General features: G+C 37.4%; 1 protein-coding gene across 1 annotated transcript; it reads left to right on the plus strand.

Moving 5' to 3' along the window:
* Positions 1 to 7,671: 7,671 nt before the first annotated feature.
* On the plus strand, positions 7,672 to 8,318 carry LOC133748561 (cytochrome c oxidase subunit 5A, mitochondrial-like). Its single transcript, XM_062177458.1, has one exon. The coding sequence runs from the start codon at positions 7,733 to 7,735 to the stop codon at positions 8,171 to 8,173; it is 441 nt and encodes a 146-aa protein (XP_062033442.1). The 5' UTR covers positions 7,672 to 7,732; the 3' UTR covers positions 8,174 to 8,318.
* The last annotated feature ends 7,875 nt before the right edge of the window (positions 8,319 to 16,193 follow it).

Raw genomic sequence — 16,193 nt, forward strand, 5'->3', positions numbered from 1 at the left:
CCCTTCCACCCACATGGGAGACCCAGACAAGTCTCCAGGCTCCTGGCTTTAGCCTGGCCCAGCCCCAGGCATTGTAGCCATTTGGAAAGTAAACCAGGAAATGGAAGATCTCTTTCTCTCTCTCTGTCCTTTTAATGTAGTTTGTCTTTCAAGTAAGCAAACAAAAAAATAAATCTTTAAGAAATTATTTGTCAAATTTATTGATTTGGTATCAAAAAAACAATATCCACGATAATTTCAAAGGCTATTAAATATGCTTCCCTTTTCCAACTACATTTCTAGGTGAGCCTAGGTTTCTTTTTCTTTTCTTTTGAATATATGCTTCATAAAGAACAACATATTGCAAGAAGCTGAATGTAGAAGTAGCTATAAGAATTCAGTTGCCTTCTGTTAAAGACATTTGCAACAATGAAAAATGCTACTTTTCCTGATTTTTTTTTATTTTTCCAGAGTTTTTAATGAAATATTATTTATGTTAGCCTAGGAGATTCAATACTACTATTTTTAAATAAACAATTATTATTAAATTTCCTCAGCTTTACTTTAAAATACAGTAAACAGTGGAACGTACAACCCATGAACAAAAGCTCCATAAGGTCCTCTTAAAAGTACTGGGGGTGGTAAAACAAAATGTCTGAGAACAATTGCCTTATTTGTTGAAGACCAAAGAGAAAGTCCTTGTCATATATTTGCAGATCTTCTGTCCAAGGCCAAACCCATGCCTTCTCAATGAGACTCAATCTCTCTCTACAGTATGAAGGTGAAAGCTAGATAGAAGATTTTAAGGACATCAAGAGCACAGCGTTATCAGTGCTCTCGTGTTCACTGCAGCCCTATTCACAACAGTCATTGTGTGGAAGTTAACCAAAAATCTTTCAAGAGATGAATAAATAGAATGTGATATATACATACGATTATCCAGTCATAGAACGACATAGGTGAAACTCGAGGACTTTATGCTAAGTGAAATAATCCAGCCATACAAAGACAAATGCTGTATTGCCTCCATCAATTGAAGGATGTCTGGATTGTTTCCCGTTTTGGCTATTATTCATAAAGCTGCTATAAACATTCATGCACATAGACTTTCATTTCTCTGGGGAAAATGCCAGGAGTGCAATTTCTAGTACATGGTAATATTTTTCAGAAAATGACAAACTGTCCTGAATAGTTAAATCATTGTCCATCCAAATCAGAAATGTATATGTGATCCAACTCTTCTGTCTTTATACCAACTTTTGATGTTGTCATTATTTCTTGTTTTAGCCACTCTGATGAGCATGTAGGGAAATACCATTGTGGTTTTAATTAGTTTTGCTTCATGACTAGTGATATTTAATATTTGTTCATGTGCTTACTTGCCATTTATATATCCTATTCAGTAAAATAGCTCTTCATTTCTTTTGCACATTTTCTAATATGATTATTTTTTTTTACTGTTGAATTTTGAGGGAGCTTTATATATTCTAGGTACTATCCTTTTGTCAGGCATTTGGTTTGCAAATATGTTTTCTCAGTCTTTAGTTTGTCTTTTGATCATCTAACAGTCTTTCCACAGAGCAAAATTCATTAATTTTGATAGTCTAATCTATTAGTTTTTCTTTTTAGCAGTAATACTTTTGGTATTAAGTCTAAGAACTCTTTCCTTGTCCCTAAATCCAAAAGATATTTCTTCTATTTTTTTAAAAACCTTTGATACCTTGACATTTTACATTGAAGACTTCCATTTATTTTGAGTTGTTTTGTACTGAAGACTGAGACTTACATTGAAGTTCATCTATGAATGTTCATCTATGATGCTATTGTGACAGCACCTCTGAATTGCCTTTCCTCCTTTGTCAAAAAGTGATTTCATATATTTATTATAGTCTTTATATACTCTATTGATCTCTATGAATCTATCCTACTACCGATAGCCACCAGTTCCTGATCTCTTTAGCTAAGTAATTGCTCTTAAAAATTAAGTGGGTTAAGTCAACAACAGGAGTCACTGTGTACTTACTCCTCATGTGGGATCTGTCCTTAATGTGTTGTCCAATATGAAGTAATGCTATAACTAGTACTGAAACAGTATTTTACACTTTGTGTTTCTGTGTGGGTGCAAACTGTTGAAATCTTTACTTAATATATACTAAATTGATCTTCTGTATATAAAGATAATTGAAAATGAATCTTGATGTGAATGGAATGGAAAAGGGAGCAGGAGATGGGAGGGGTGTGAGTGGGAGGGAAATTATGGGGGGGGGGGAGCCATTGTAATCCATAAACTGTACTTTCGAAATTTATATTTACTAAATAAAAGTTTAAAAAAAAAAAACTATCTCCTAAAGTTGGGGCCATTGGCCAAGTATGTTTAACAAAATAGACATTCCTCAACTTAGGATGGTTTGACTTGGACTTTTTGAATTTGCGATGGTGTGAAAGTGAGATTCACTCAGTAGAAACCACACTTTCAATGTTGAATTTTGCTGTTCCTACAGGCTCCCAATGTGCTACTGTTAGGCAGGAAGTTAAAAGTTAGCCTACTGTGTGTGCCCGGGGGGGGGGGGGGGGGGGTGTAGAGGTTGGGGGGGGGGGGGCTGAAGTCCAGCACCTACTGTGGAAGCTCCAGAAGCCCAGCATTTTGCACTTCAAAGTCCTGCCCAGACCCTGATAACCTTCCAAGGGGTCCCAGCCCTTCCCTCAAGGAGAGCTCCTAGGATAATTCTCTGTCAGGACCAAATGGGTTACCTGACCTGATAACATGGGGCAATAAAACCTTCACAGATGCCCTAAGGGACCACAGAACCTCACTCTCTCCCAGTCCTAGAGACTGAGTGCTCTCTCTCTGTCCCTTCTGTTCTGTTGGATGTCCTATCCCCAATAAAGCCTTATCATTTTGCAAAAAAATTAATAATAATAATAAAATAAAATTAAGTGGGTTGATCCTTACTACTTTGTATTTCTTTTTCATAACTGCTTTTGCTAATTTAATTACTTTGTCCTTCTACATGAATTTTGGAATAATGTTAGTTGAAATCTATAAAAGTCTTGTTGAGATTTTATTGAGAGTTATGTTGAATTTGTACAAGGATATAAGTTTTGGGAAAATTGATATGTGAATTATGTCACATGTTCCAATCCATTAAGATGATATGTTTCTACATTTATTTATATATTTGATGTCTTTCATCAATATTGGGTAGTTTTCTTTTTTTTTCATATTTTAACAAGTTGAGCAAGTTTGATTCTCCTATGTGAGAGTTTTTATCACAAATAAGTATTGAGTTTTATCAAATGCTTTTTCTACATCAGTTTACATAATCATGTAATTTCTTTAACCTCTTAATATGGTGTTTAAGTTTATTAAGTTTCAACTATTAAATCAGCTTGGCCTCACTGGAATAAATATCATTTGGTCATGTTATATAGTTGTTTTTTTATATATTGATGAATTCTATGTCCTATTATCTTGTTCAGTATCATTGTCTCTATATTCCTAAGAGATATTGGCCTAAAATTTTCTTTTTTAAACTCTCTGTTGGTAACCAAACAGGATAATACTAGGATATGTTCCTTTTTGTTCTATTTTCTTAAAGAGTTGATGCTGATTCTTTAAAATTCTGGTAAAATTCTCCAGGGAATTCATCTGCTCCCACACATTTTTTATGTGAACTTATGAATTCAGTTTACTTATTGTAATAGGGATATTCAAATTATTCATTCACCATTAGAAGAGCTAGGATAATTTGTAGGTTTTGAATAATTGGTTCATTTTATGTAGCACGCCAAATTTACTTGTGTGAGTTATTTGAAGAATTTTTCTTTGATGACTAAAATGTTACTTCTGAAATTCTATGTATCATTCCTAATAATGGTGATTTTTAAGTCAATATTTCTTCAGACTTGTAAATTTTATGGAACTTAAAAAAATCTTCGGTTCATTAAATTTTTCTATCATCTTTATGTTTTCTATCTCATTGATTTCAACTCTATTACTCTTTTATTTCTCTTGGTCTTGAATTTGTTTGCTCCTCCCTTTCTATGTTCTTGAGGCTGAGTTTGGATAACTGAAAAAAGACTTCTATTTTTCCGATACAAACTTCAAATCCTATACATTTATCTCTCAGCACTACTTCAGCTATGTTCTACAAATTTTGATGTTATATTTTTATTTTCATTCAGTTCAATGATTTTTTTCAAAATTCTCTTGGATCCTTCTTTGACACATAGATTATTTAGGAATATGTTTTCTCATTTCTATGTGTTTAGAGATTTTTTTCTGTTATTAATTTTTAGTGACTGAAGAACACATTGTGTGATTTTAATCTTTTAAGTTTGTCAAAGGTCATTTTATGGCCCAGAAAGTTATCTGTCTTGGTCTTTATTCAACAAGTACTTGACAATAATATACATTATGTTGTTACAGTGCAGAGTTTTATAGAAATGTCAGGATACATACTATTGTTTGATGGCTATGATCTAATTAAAAATTATGTCTAATATTTGTTCCCAGTTCCTAGCACCTTTGAAATTTCCTAAATAATTAAAGTATCTTTATTATGCAAATGAGGAAACCATTTATGAACTCCTAAATAGCTTTAGGTTGTAGCCTTATTGCAGAAAGGAAAGTCATGTGATTAGGTTAGAACTTCAGGCCAGAATCCCTTTAGTTGAGGGGAAGAGAGCTATCAATGGCTTTAATTTACATGACCAATGATTGATCAATAATTCCTAAATAACAAAATTCTAATAAGAACTTTGGAAACTGGTGTAGCCTTCTGGTTTATGAACACCTTGATTAACCAGCAGGGTAACATGCCCTATCTCCATTGGAAGGCATGGAAGCTCTGTGTCTAGTACACTGCTAAACCTTATCCTATGGTTATCCCCCATCAACTGTTCTTGAGTTGTAAACTATAAAAATGTATAGAAGTGTCGATTAATCATCTTAGAACATTATTGAACCTGTGGAGGGCTATGGGAACACACACGTTTATAGCTAGTTAGTAAAATGTCTAGTTGGCTTCCAGGATTCACAGCTGGCATTTGAAATGAGGACATATTTGTTGATATCTAACCTTGAACTTGCAGAGGATATTGCTATCAAAACTAGATCGTTAGGCAGGACACTCCAATGATGTCAGAGTGAAAGCATTACTGAGTTAATCAACTTGCTTGCTGCTTTTCGCTTTAGATGTTTTATCATTGTTGAGAGAGCAATGTTAACTTTCCAACTAAGGTAGAAATTCATGGATTTTTTTTTCAGTTCTCACATTTCTGTTTCATAAAGTTTGCAGCTCTCTTGTTTGGTGCAAACACATTTAGGATAGCTATGCCTTTTTGTTAGATTGACCCTTTTCACTTAATGTCATATCCTTCTTTCTTTATGATATTTTCTTTGTCCTGAGGCCTACTGTCTACTAGTAATATAATTTCCCTCCTTTATTTTGATGAAAACTTTCATGTTGTATGTTTTTCCTCCTTTTATTTTCAATGTGTCTAAAATCCTTATATTTGATGTGAGTTTCCTGTGGACAGTATATAGCTGAATCATGGTATTTAATCCATTCTACCAATTTGCATATCTTAAAATTGGGAGCTAGTTTACATATCTCTCACTGTAAATATTTAAGAAGTGTTTTAGTATTCCACAAAGCTTTGCAACTATCCCAACTACCAGTTCTGGAATATTTTCATTATCCCCAAAGAGGTACTCTATATTTCTTAGTAGAAAATTCCTTCATTCCCTTCCCCTACCTCATGGAGACCATTAATCTATTTCCTATTTCTAAGAATATGCCCATTTTGTACAATCAAATAAATAGAATGATGCATGATTTGGTATTTTATGTATGGCTTCACTTTTTTTGGGGGGGATGCAAAACACATTTTTCCCAGAAAACTTTTATTTAAGGTATACAAAATCCATGCATTTCATAAATACAACTTTAGTACTCAAACAGTATTTTACACTTTATGTTCTGTGTGGGTACAAACTGTTGAAATCTTTACTTAATATATACTAAATTGATCTTCTGTATATAAAGATAATTTAAAATGAATCGATGTGAATGGAATGGGAGAGGGAGCGGGAGATGGGAGGGTTGCAGGTGGGAGGGAAGTTATGGGGGGGGGGGGGAAGCCATTGTAATCCATAAGCCGTACTTTGGAAATTTATATTTGCTAAATAAAAGTTAAAAATAAATAAATAAATAAAAAATTTAAAAAAAAGAAATGTAGTGATCCTTCCCACCACAACTACACCCCCACCTCTTTTCCTCCTCCCTCTCCTACTCCCATTTTTATTTTTTCACTAAGATCTATTTTCCATTAACTTTATACACATAAGATTATTTAGTTACTAAGTTAAGAGTTCAACAAAGTATGAAAAAAAAAAAAAAACTGTTCCTCAACAGTCAACACAAGAGCTGTTCAAAGTCATCACATCTCAAAGTGTCACTCTTCTATAGATTACCTTTAGGTGCTCTATTAGTTACCACAGATCAGGGAGAACATATGGTGTTTGTCCTTTTGGGAGTGGCTTATTTCACTAATTACGAGTGCTTTCTAATTCCATCCATTTTACTGCAAATGACAGGATTTCATTTTTTACTACTGTGTAATATTCCATGGTGTACATATCCCATAGTTTTTTAAATCAGCCTTCAGTTGACAGACATTTGAGTTGATTCCATATCTTAGCTATTGTGAATTGAGCTGCAATAAACATGAGGCTACAGATAACTCTTTCATATGCTGATTTCATTTCCCTTGGATACATTCCCAGAAGTGGGATGGCTAGGCCATATGGTAGGTCTATATTCAGATGTGTGAGATATCTCCACACTGTCTTCCATAGTGGCTGTACCAGTTTACATTCCTACCTACTGTGGATTAGGTACCTTTTACCCCACATCTGCCAGCATTTATTGTTTGTTGATTTCTGTATGAAAGCCATTCTAATGGGGGTGAGGTGAAACCTCATTGTGGTTTTGATTTCCATTTCCCTGATGGCTAATGATCATGAACATTTTTCCTGTTGGCCATTGGATTTCCTCTTTTGAAAAATGCCTGTTTAAGTCCTTTGCCCATTTCTTAACCAGGTTTTTTGTTTTCTTGCTGTTGAGTTTCTTTATATATATATTATATATTCTGGTTACTAATCATTTATCAGTTGCATAGTTTGCAAATAATTTCTCCCATCATTTATGATACTATTTTCAATGTTTGCCCACATTACAGTATATTTCATATCACTCTTCCTTTTTATTACTAAATAATATTCATTTTATGGATATATAACATTTTTGTTTATCTATTAACCAACTGATAGACATTTGATTTTTTCGACTTTTCTTGGTTTTTGTTGAGCCTACCAATGTTAATCATAACCCCATTCCACATAGACTTGAGCAAATTGGGTAATATTCCCAGTCAACTGAAGGAAATAAAAATATCAGCCATCTGTCACAAAGGTGATAAGAACAAGCTAATCAAGACAATTTGGGTACCAAAAAAATATGCTATTCCTATCGCCATGGAATTTAGTTTTATACCTAGTCATAGGCAGTGGGGTTGGAAAATGTAAGGAGTCCTTTGCAGGAACAGGAACTGCCCAGGGATCTTACAATTTGGAGATGCTGAAGCAAAGAAAGAAATAAATGGGCGTGAGCCTGGCCCCCGGGAGCGCCGGAGCAGCCGCGAGCGGGCCGCCGGCCGGTCTCTGCCTCCGCGCGCCGCCATCGCCGTCATGCTGGGCGCCGCTCTCCGCCGCTGCGCCGCGGCCGCAGCCGTCCGAGCCGGACTTCGAGGCCTCCAGCGCCCCGGCCCGGCTCCCGGCGCCGCCGCCGCTCTCCAGTCAGTTTGCTGCTACTCCCACGGGTCGCACGAGACAGACGAGGAGTTTGACGCTCGATGGGTGACGTATTTCAACAAGCCAGACATAGATGCCTGGGAGCTGCGTAAAGGGATGAACACGCGTGTTGGCTATGATCTGGTGCCAGAGCCCAAAGTCATTGATGCTGCTCTGCGGGCCTGCACACGGCTAAATGACTTCGCTAGTGCAGTCCCCATCCTAGAGGTTGTGAAGGACAGAGCAGGACCTCATAAGGAAATCTACCCCTATGTCATCCAGGAACTTAGACCAACTTTAAATGAACTGGGAATCTACTCCAGAGGAGCTGGGCCTTGACAAAGTGTAACCTGTGTGATCCCCAGCGCCTTACTGCATTGCTACTTGACTGTAACCGTCTCCTGGACATGCTGATGATAGCATTACCTTATTCAAACACGCTTTCCCTTATTGAGCGCCAGACTACGCCATGGCAACTTGGACTCAATGAACGGGGAGTGAGTTTGAACTGAAAAAAAAAAAAAAAAAAGAAAGAAAGAAAGAAATGCTTGCAGCCTGAGCCCTTGCCTGGGCTGGAAAAGATGAAAAGTTACACTCTCTGTGTGCAGTGATCTCCTCCCTTAACTCACCACTCAGATGTCACCTATGAGTATGACATAGATATGAGTATGAAATGAATGAAGGAAATGGAAAGAAGGAAGACTTCCCTAATTCTAATGAACATAGGTTCTTTTATGGACTCAAGCAGAAAAGCAGGTCAACAGAAAAAAAGAAACTCTGATCATGTCTTCCAGTGGCTGTCCGTGCATGGATAAAATTTTTTCATTTTTATAAGCAAAAAATTTACACATAATTTATTATTCCATTTTCCTCATTCAACATTTATTATATTAGCATTTTCTGTGGTGCTTCTTAATCTCCATAATTGCTATTTTAATGCCTAAATAAGAATAGTCCATTGTATAGATGAGATATTTTACTTAAATATTTCTTTAAAAGTATTCATTTAATTATTTTTAGTTTCAATTTGATAGTGATCTTCTTGCTTACAGCCCTTTTATTTTTAATTTTCTGTGGCATAGTTCCTTAAATGGGATAACTGAATTTTTTAAATTTATTTAATTTATTTGAAAGACAGAGTGACAGAGAGGCAGAAACAGCGAGAGAGAAGGAGAGACAGAGAGAGATATTCCATCCACTTAGTCACTCTCCAGATGCCTGTACCATCCAGGATTGGGCCAGGCCAAAGCCAGAAGCCAGTACCCCCATCTGGATATCCCATGGAAGCTGCAGAGGTCCGAACACTAAAATCATCATCCCCTGCATCCCAGGCACATCAGTAGGGAGCTGAATTGGAAACATGGAGCACCCAGGACTACAATATGAGATGCGTTGTCTCAAGGTACGCCATGATACCTGTCCCAATTCAGTGTTTTTGTAACATTTCCTGTGTGTTACCAAGCTGCTATCTAAAGGTTGATGCGCAGTTGCACTGCCACCCACAACAAATGAACTTACAACAATAATATGACTAATGTTGTAGTCTATGGATTTAACTGTGTCTTGGTATGTTAATCAGATATGATTTTTCTATTTAAAATCTCAGAATTTCTATCATAATTATTTTTCATTTTCCCTAAAACATATCAATATTTCCTTCTGGGGGCCGGTGCCATGGCTCACTTGGTTAATCCTCCACCTGTGGTGCCGGCATCCCATATGGGTGCTGGGTTCTAGTCCCGGTTGCTCCTTTTCCAGTCCACCTTTCTGCTGTGGCCCAGAAAGGCAGTAGAGGATGGCCCAAGTGCTTGGGCCCTTGCACCCACATGGGAGACCAGGAAGAAGCACCTGGCTCCTGGCTTCGGATGGGTGCAGTGCCAGCTCTAGTGGCCATTCGGGGAGTGAACGAACAGAAGAAAGACCTTTCTCTCTGTCTCTCTCACTGTCTATAACTCTACCTGTCAAATAAAAAAAAAATATTTCCTTCTGGAATATATTTACTTATTAAGATTTCAGTGTTTTTGAAAATTTGTAATTTGTGAATGAATATTCTCCCTTTTGAATTTTCACCTATGAGTATAGTTATCAAGTAGAAGATGCACACAATGTAAGGCAATCGACTTTGTTAAAGACAGAGACCTTGGCCCAGTAAGAGAATGAAGACACAAGCAACACCTTCAGTGACCATGTGGACATTACTTTAAGTGCAATTAAGTTATTGTTGTTGTTTTATCTAACACTTTTTCAGGACTCAACATACCTCCCAGTCATGTATGAATACAATTTATTTTTTATGTGCAGGAAAACTTTTCTACACAAAGTAAACAGGAAGTGACTCAACTACAGAAAATAATGATTTTTTAAAAAGTATAGATGTTTAATTCCTCCCCCATCCCTCCCCAATGCCTATTAAATACTCCCTACCTTCTCTTCTGCTACTCCTGCCCTCCCACTGACCTGCTGACCATGCTCCAAAAGCAATGACTTCTTTTGACAGTTTATGGAGCTGAATAGAGCTGGAGATCCAATACCAAAGTCAAAGAAATTTCCAGCGCAGGAGAATTGCACTGTATTCTAGTTGCGTTCAGGAGAGCCATCAATCCCTCTGCCTTGCTTCACTACCCAATAAACTCTTTCAGTTTGAGAACCTGCTTCTTGCTTGTTTAGGATGCCAAAATTCTTTTTTTTTTTTTTTTTTTTTTTGACAGGCAGAGTTAGTGAGAGAGAGAGAGACAGAGAAAGGCCTTCCTTCCGTTGGTTCACCCCCTAAATGGCCGCTACGGCCGGCGCTCTGCACCAATCTGAAGCCAGGAGCCAGGTGCTTCCTCCTGGTCTTCCATGTGGGTGCAGAGGCCCAAGCACCTGGGCCATCCTCTACTGCATTCCCGGGCCACAGCAGAGAGCTGGACTGAAAGAGGAGCAACCAGGACAGAATCTGGAGCCCCAACCGGGACCAAAACCTGGAGTGCCAGTGCCACAGGTGGAGGATTAGCCTAGTGAGCTGCGGCGCCGGCCAGGATGCCAAAATTCTTGACTGGACTCTGAAAGCAGACATTGGATTATCTTAAAAGAGTGCTTTGTTCTATAATTCAGATGGACTCCAATGTGACTCTATTGTTTCTATATGTGCAGAATTGAAGTTGGATGTTATTACATCTGGGAAATCAAATACATAAATCTCAACTGTTTCATCAACTTGTCCTTCATGTTTTCTACCAAGGCATTTGCATCCTGCTCTTCAATTTCCCAGCTCTGGCGGTCACCTTGTTAGGCAGGAAGTCAAAAATTGAGCCTATGTGTGTATGAGAAAGGCCTGAAGACCAGCACCTACTGTGGAAGCTCCAGAAGCCTAGCATCTTGCACTTCAAAGCTCTGCCCAGCCCAGATAACCTCCCAGGTGGTCCCAGCCTTTCCCCCAAGGAAAGCTCCCAGGTGAATTCTCTCTCCTCAGGACTAAAGGGGTTACCTGATAACATGGAGCAATAAAACCTTCTCAGACATGCTCTAAGTGAAGCCCCGCCCCCCCATTCTGCCCAGGCACCAGCAAATCTGGTGAGGAATTTGCTGATTTTCACCCAACAAACCCTTCAGCCAGGACTCTCCATCCTTTGTCCTAGAGGAGAGGGGGTGGTGGGTAAACAGACTCCCTTAAAAACCTAAAGAGTCCAAATGGACTGTTCTCAGCCCTCTGCCTCTCAGCTGAGCTGCCCTCCTGACCTGCCCAGGTGTATTTTCTCCATTCAACCATGTAACCTCGCTCTTCCCCAGTCGGTCGGGTCTGTTGGAGCGACTGGGCGCTCTCTTCCATCCTGATGGATGCCCTGTCCCAAATAAAGCCTTATCACTGGGCTCTCTATCTCACACCTGAATTCAAGAACCCCACAGCTTGGCTTCCCTGGCCTTCCCTTTAGTAACAACCTGATTGTTTCCCAGCTAGTTTTCAGTTATTTTCCTATGTAAAATATCAGATTAAAAATATCAAATTATTTTCTAATTCTTGACACATAAATGTATCTACTAGAATTTGCTTTTTGGTCTTCAGAGTTTGTATGGTACTTAGGAAAGTTTTATTGCTTTTATGATACAACCTAACTGTTTAATAATGCTTTTGGTTCTCAAACTCCTCATTCTATTCTACTTGGATAATATCCATGTCACATCTTTTCAGATCCCGTGGCCCATAGGAGCGCTCTGCCCAACGTTCATGAAAAATGGGTATTATGAAAAAGTTATGCACAGATTTTAGAATTTTTTGTACCCAAAAAAGATTCTATTTCAATTCCAGTTTTATACAAACTTCTTGAAGTATCTTCATATATGAACTTTATCTGATTCAGAAAACGGACTTTTCCATATGAATTTAGTTGGATGTTTTAGTGTGTGTAAATTATTAGGATGTAGCAGGAAAGTGAATTTACTTAGAATTCCTTCTTCCTAGAGCCAATAAATTGTGTTATTGAAATTAAAAATAAAAGGAACTTCTTGTACCTGCCCAGGTGCAACCTATATTTCTTTGTAAACCTTTCAGCAATGAGTACAAAGCCATGCATATGATGGTCAATTATTGTCTTCTTATTGAGCACATATGTAGTTTATTAATATGTATTTAGATTATTATTAGTAAAATTGATGAGTTAATAATAAATCATAACATAATTAATAATAAAATTATAAAATAAAATTCATTCACATTGTTAATTAAGTTAAAAATTTATAAAGCATCAGTAGCAAAAGCATCTTGTGTCAAGTTTCTGACTCTCCCCTGAGAACATCCCAGGTAAATGCTATTGAGGAAAGTCTAAGTGACTTCCATGTTCTCTTCTCCATTCTATTTCATCCTTTTAAATGCAGTTGCAACTGCACAGGACTTCTCTGTAGCCATCCATTTTGGCTCATGAATTCTTCTACCTCACAGTTTAGTGTCCACTTTTGTTCTGATGTCTTGAATTTAAAACATTATTTTTGATTGTCTATTTGGCTCTTCGTATTTATTGTTAAAATACTTTTGAAGTATTTAACCCCTCCGCTCACCACCTCCCCAGCCTGCATCTATTGTTTAAGTCTGCTTGGTATGGAACCCTTATTGTTCTGGTGCCTTTGTTTTTGTAACATGTGAAATGATACTGCTTTACAATCTAAAGATGTCTGGGACTCTGGGAGATGCATTATTGTGCAAATCTTGTTCCTTGCTTATATAACTGGCTGTTCTCTTCCGTGCCTTCTGATGACTATAACCGATGTTGCCATGGTAGCAGCCAATCTCCCTCTTTTCACGATGAATGGTGTCTAACTAACTGCTGGCCACCTTTTCTTGCTTATTAGAAATTGGAGGGGCAACTTGGCTAAATGTTGAGGGGTTGTTTTTATAGCAAGTTTATAATTCTACAGAAACCACAGAACTATCTCAAATAGAACATAGTTGAAGTGTTCATAATATTTCCTTTTTTAATTCTCAAATCTAATCTGTTACAATATCTGGCTGATTTCTTTTTCACCTAAATATCTCTCAAATCATCTACTTCTTTTCATTTTCTAAGCCACTCCTTTAGTCTAAGCCACTGAACTATTTCAATACCCCCAAATATGTACCAACCCCCACCCATCTTTGCCCTCTATGCCAGTCCTGGAGCTAGTGGCCCTCAGATCAGTCCCTCGCTCTTTCCATGTGCTCTTTGACATTGTAGAGAGGTTAACCCTTGCGTACTGTAATAACCACTGGTTCTGTATCAGCTGGTTTCCTGTTGATTCTGCCAGGGACTGATAGTGGCAGGAGATTGGAGGGTGCCACAAAGGGAGAATCCAGCTCTTTCCATTTTAGCTCCCTGAGGTGGGCTGCATTTATGGTACTGTCTATGTCTCTTCTGTGATGTGTCTCCCACCTTCCTTTGTTCCACCTTCTGTTAGGAAATCCAGGACCCTGGCCATCATTTTGCCACCTCCTTCCTGTGTCCCTCCAGCCTCATCATGTTGGAGACTTTCAGAAATCACTTACTCTGGTTATCTCCTTATCACAAGTTGATTGGTAATCCACTTCATCACCTGCAAAACTAATTCCCTGAACTAAATACTCTGAGTTTTTTCAATGTTCTTGGCAATGGCAATTGGCAATTGATTCCTTCCCCTAATGATGTTCCTAGACTATAAACAATGGGATCTTTTCTAAAATAGAGATTTGATCAGTTGTCCTCATCTTTAAACTATTTGATGTCCTTCCATTTCTCTTAGGGGAAAGAAGAATATCCTTAACATTGTTTGTATTGTTTCATCCTCTCCTCATTTTTCTGTATCATAGTATTCCCTGTTTATTTTTTCTTCATACTCAAACTACCCTGCCTTTCTATCAGTTCTTTGAATGAGTCAGACATACTTCTGCCAATAGGTGTTCTCATAAGCTGTTTTCTCTGTTTAGAAGCTTTTCCTTTTATATCTAATTAACTCTCATTTTTCCTTCAGTTTACAGCTTCATCATTAATTCTGAAGAAAGCTTCCCAGCCAGGGGTAGGAAACATCCAGCCCACAAACTGTACAAGGTGTGTGAAGTCACTTGGCCTGGCTCTGCAAGGCAACTGCATGTAGGACTTGAAATTGAATTAATCTATAGCAGGCTAATTTTTAAGTTGATAATTTTGTATGACCTGTGGATCATATTTTAAATATTCAATGTCACTTAGCAGAAAAAATGTTCACCACCCCTGCATGACTCTAAAAATACCATATATCTATTTTTCATCAATGTTTTGGAGTTCTAACTTTGTATTTATATACATTTTTAAATGAATCTTATGTTCCCCTACTAAACCTAATCTCTCTTTTTATTTTTGGAATTTTGATGTTTTGGCGTTTTATTTTTTATTTTTAATTAGTTTAAACAGATTCAATGTGATCTGTAGATAAAATTCTAAGAACATAGTTTCTATGAGCTCATTTCCTAATTGTTGAATTTGTAATGCTGAGCATTGTCCCTGAGATAGTGGCATACTGCAAACTATTTAGTTGAGTGAATGAGTAAAAGAATGAAAAAAAGAAGGTGAGAAACTAGGAAATAAGAAATGAAAGAAATGAAAAGGATGAAAAAGTCGAAGGACAAAAAGACAGGAAAGAAGAAAGAAGGAAGGAAAGCCAGTCATAGAAGTTATACTTTTTATATGTATGATCTTATTTTTCAAAGCCATATATGTTGATGTCATTTCCCTTTCAGACCAGTGCTCTACGAATCTCTCTTAGCTGGACCTTGCCAGTCTGAGTCTAGGCTCACTCATAAACATGTCATTCTGAAAAGAATGGAGGGTACTATGTGCTATTCTGACCTTTCCAAGTTGTTCATGTGTTCAGAACTCACTGTGTCTAATGCTGAGCATTCTTCCAATGATAACCACTGTCACTTTAGCTAAATTAAAGTAAATCTTTTTGGTTTCAGTTATTGGTTTAAGAGAATAAAATCAACAAGACTCACAGGAAAAAAAAAACTTGTTAAGATTCTACAGATAAAATAGAAATAACACAGCAGAAGATGAAGGGGAAGGAGGTTCAGTGGATCCTTCCTTTAGAGGTAGAGGTTTAGCCACCTTCATAGTTAATGTCTAGGCATAGTGCATACCGAGGTATAGCTAATAGCAGTTCATGCATAGTCACTACAGACTATATGTGTGTGGGTTCCCAAAAATTCACACGTCGAAACCTAATCCACCATGTCAGATACTGTGAAAATGAAACCTTTGTACATCAACTAGATCACAAATGAGAAATCCCTCTTATTGTGATCAGTACCCTTATACCAGAGACCCTAGAGATCTCCTTGCCACCCCGTGACAGGTTTCAGTCCATCAGAAAGTAAGTGATCACCAGATGCCACATTTACTGGTACCCAATTGTCGACTGTCTAGACACTAAAACTATATAAGTTGGTTTTATTCTGTATAAGTCACCAGTTAATGGTATTTTGAAATAATCACTTGAATACACCAAGATATGTGGTCACTTCATTCTTATCTTAGATATTCAATTATTCAACATAATGTTTATAATTTGATATTTATAAAGGGAAATTATGATATTTTAATATAAAGTCTCTGACTATACTGCTCACTTCATGCTAGCCAAGCTTTTCAGAGAAAGAAATGGGTTATCTAAGAGGTACTTTCACTGTACTCTTCTAGGACAAAGTCAGTCTCCTCATTTGCCTCTGGAAAAGTAATACAGTAGAGGAATTAAGAGCACCAAGTCTGATTTTGAGAGACTTGGGTTTGAGTTCCAGCATCAACACTTACCAGGAGTGTAATCAAAGGGTGAGTTGTTTAAACCTCCAATGCTTCAGTTTCCTGATCTCTAAATCAAAGATAATAACAGAATTATTGTAAGG

Source organism: Lepus europaeus, chromosome 2, assembly GCF_033115175.1.
Source record: "Lepus europaeus isolate LE1 chromosome 2, mLepTim1.pri, whole genome shotgun sequence".
In the NCBI taxonomy this organism is placed as follows: domain Eukaryota; kingdom Metazoa; phylum Chordata; class Mammalia; order Lagomorpha; family Leporidae; genus Lepus; species Lepus europaeus.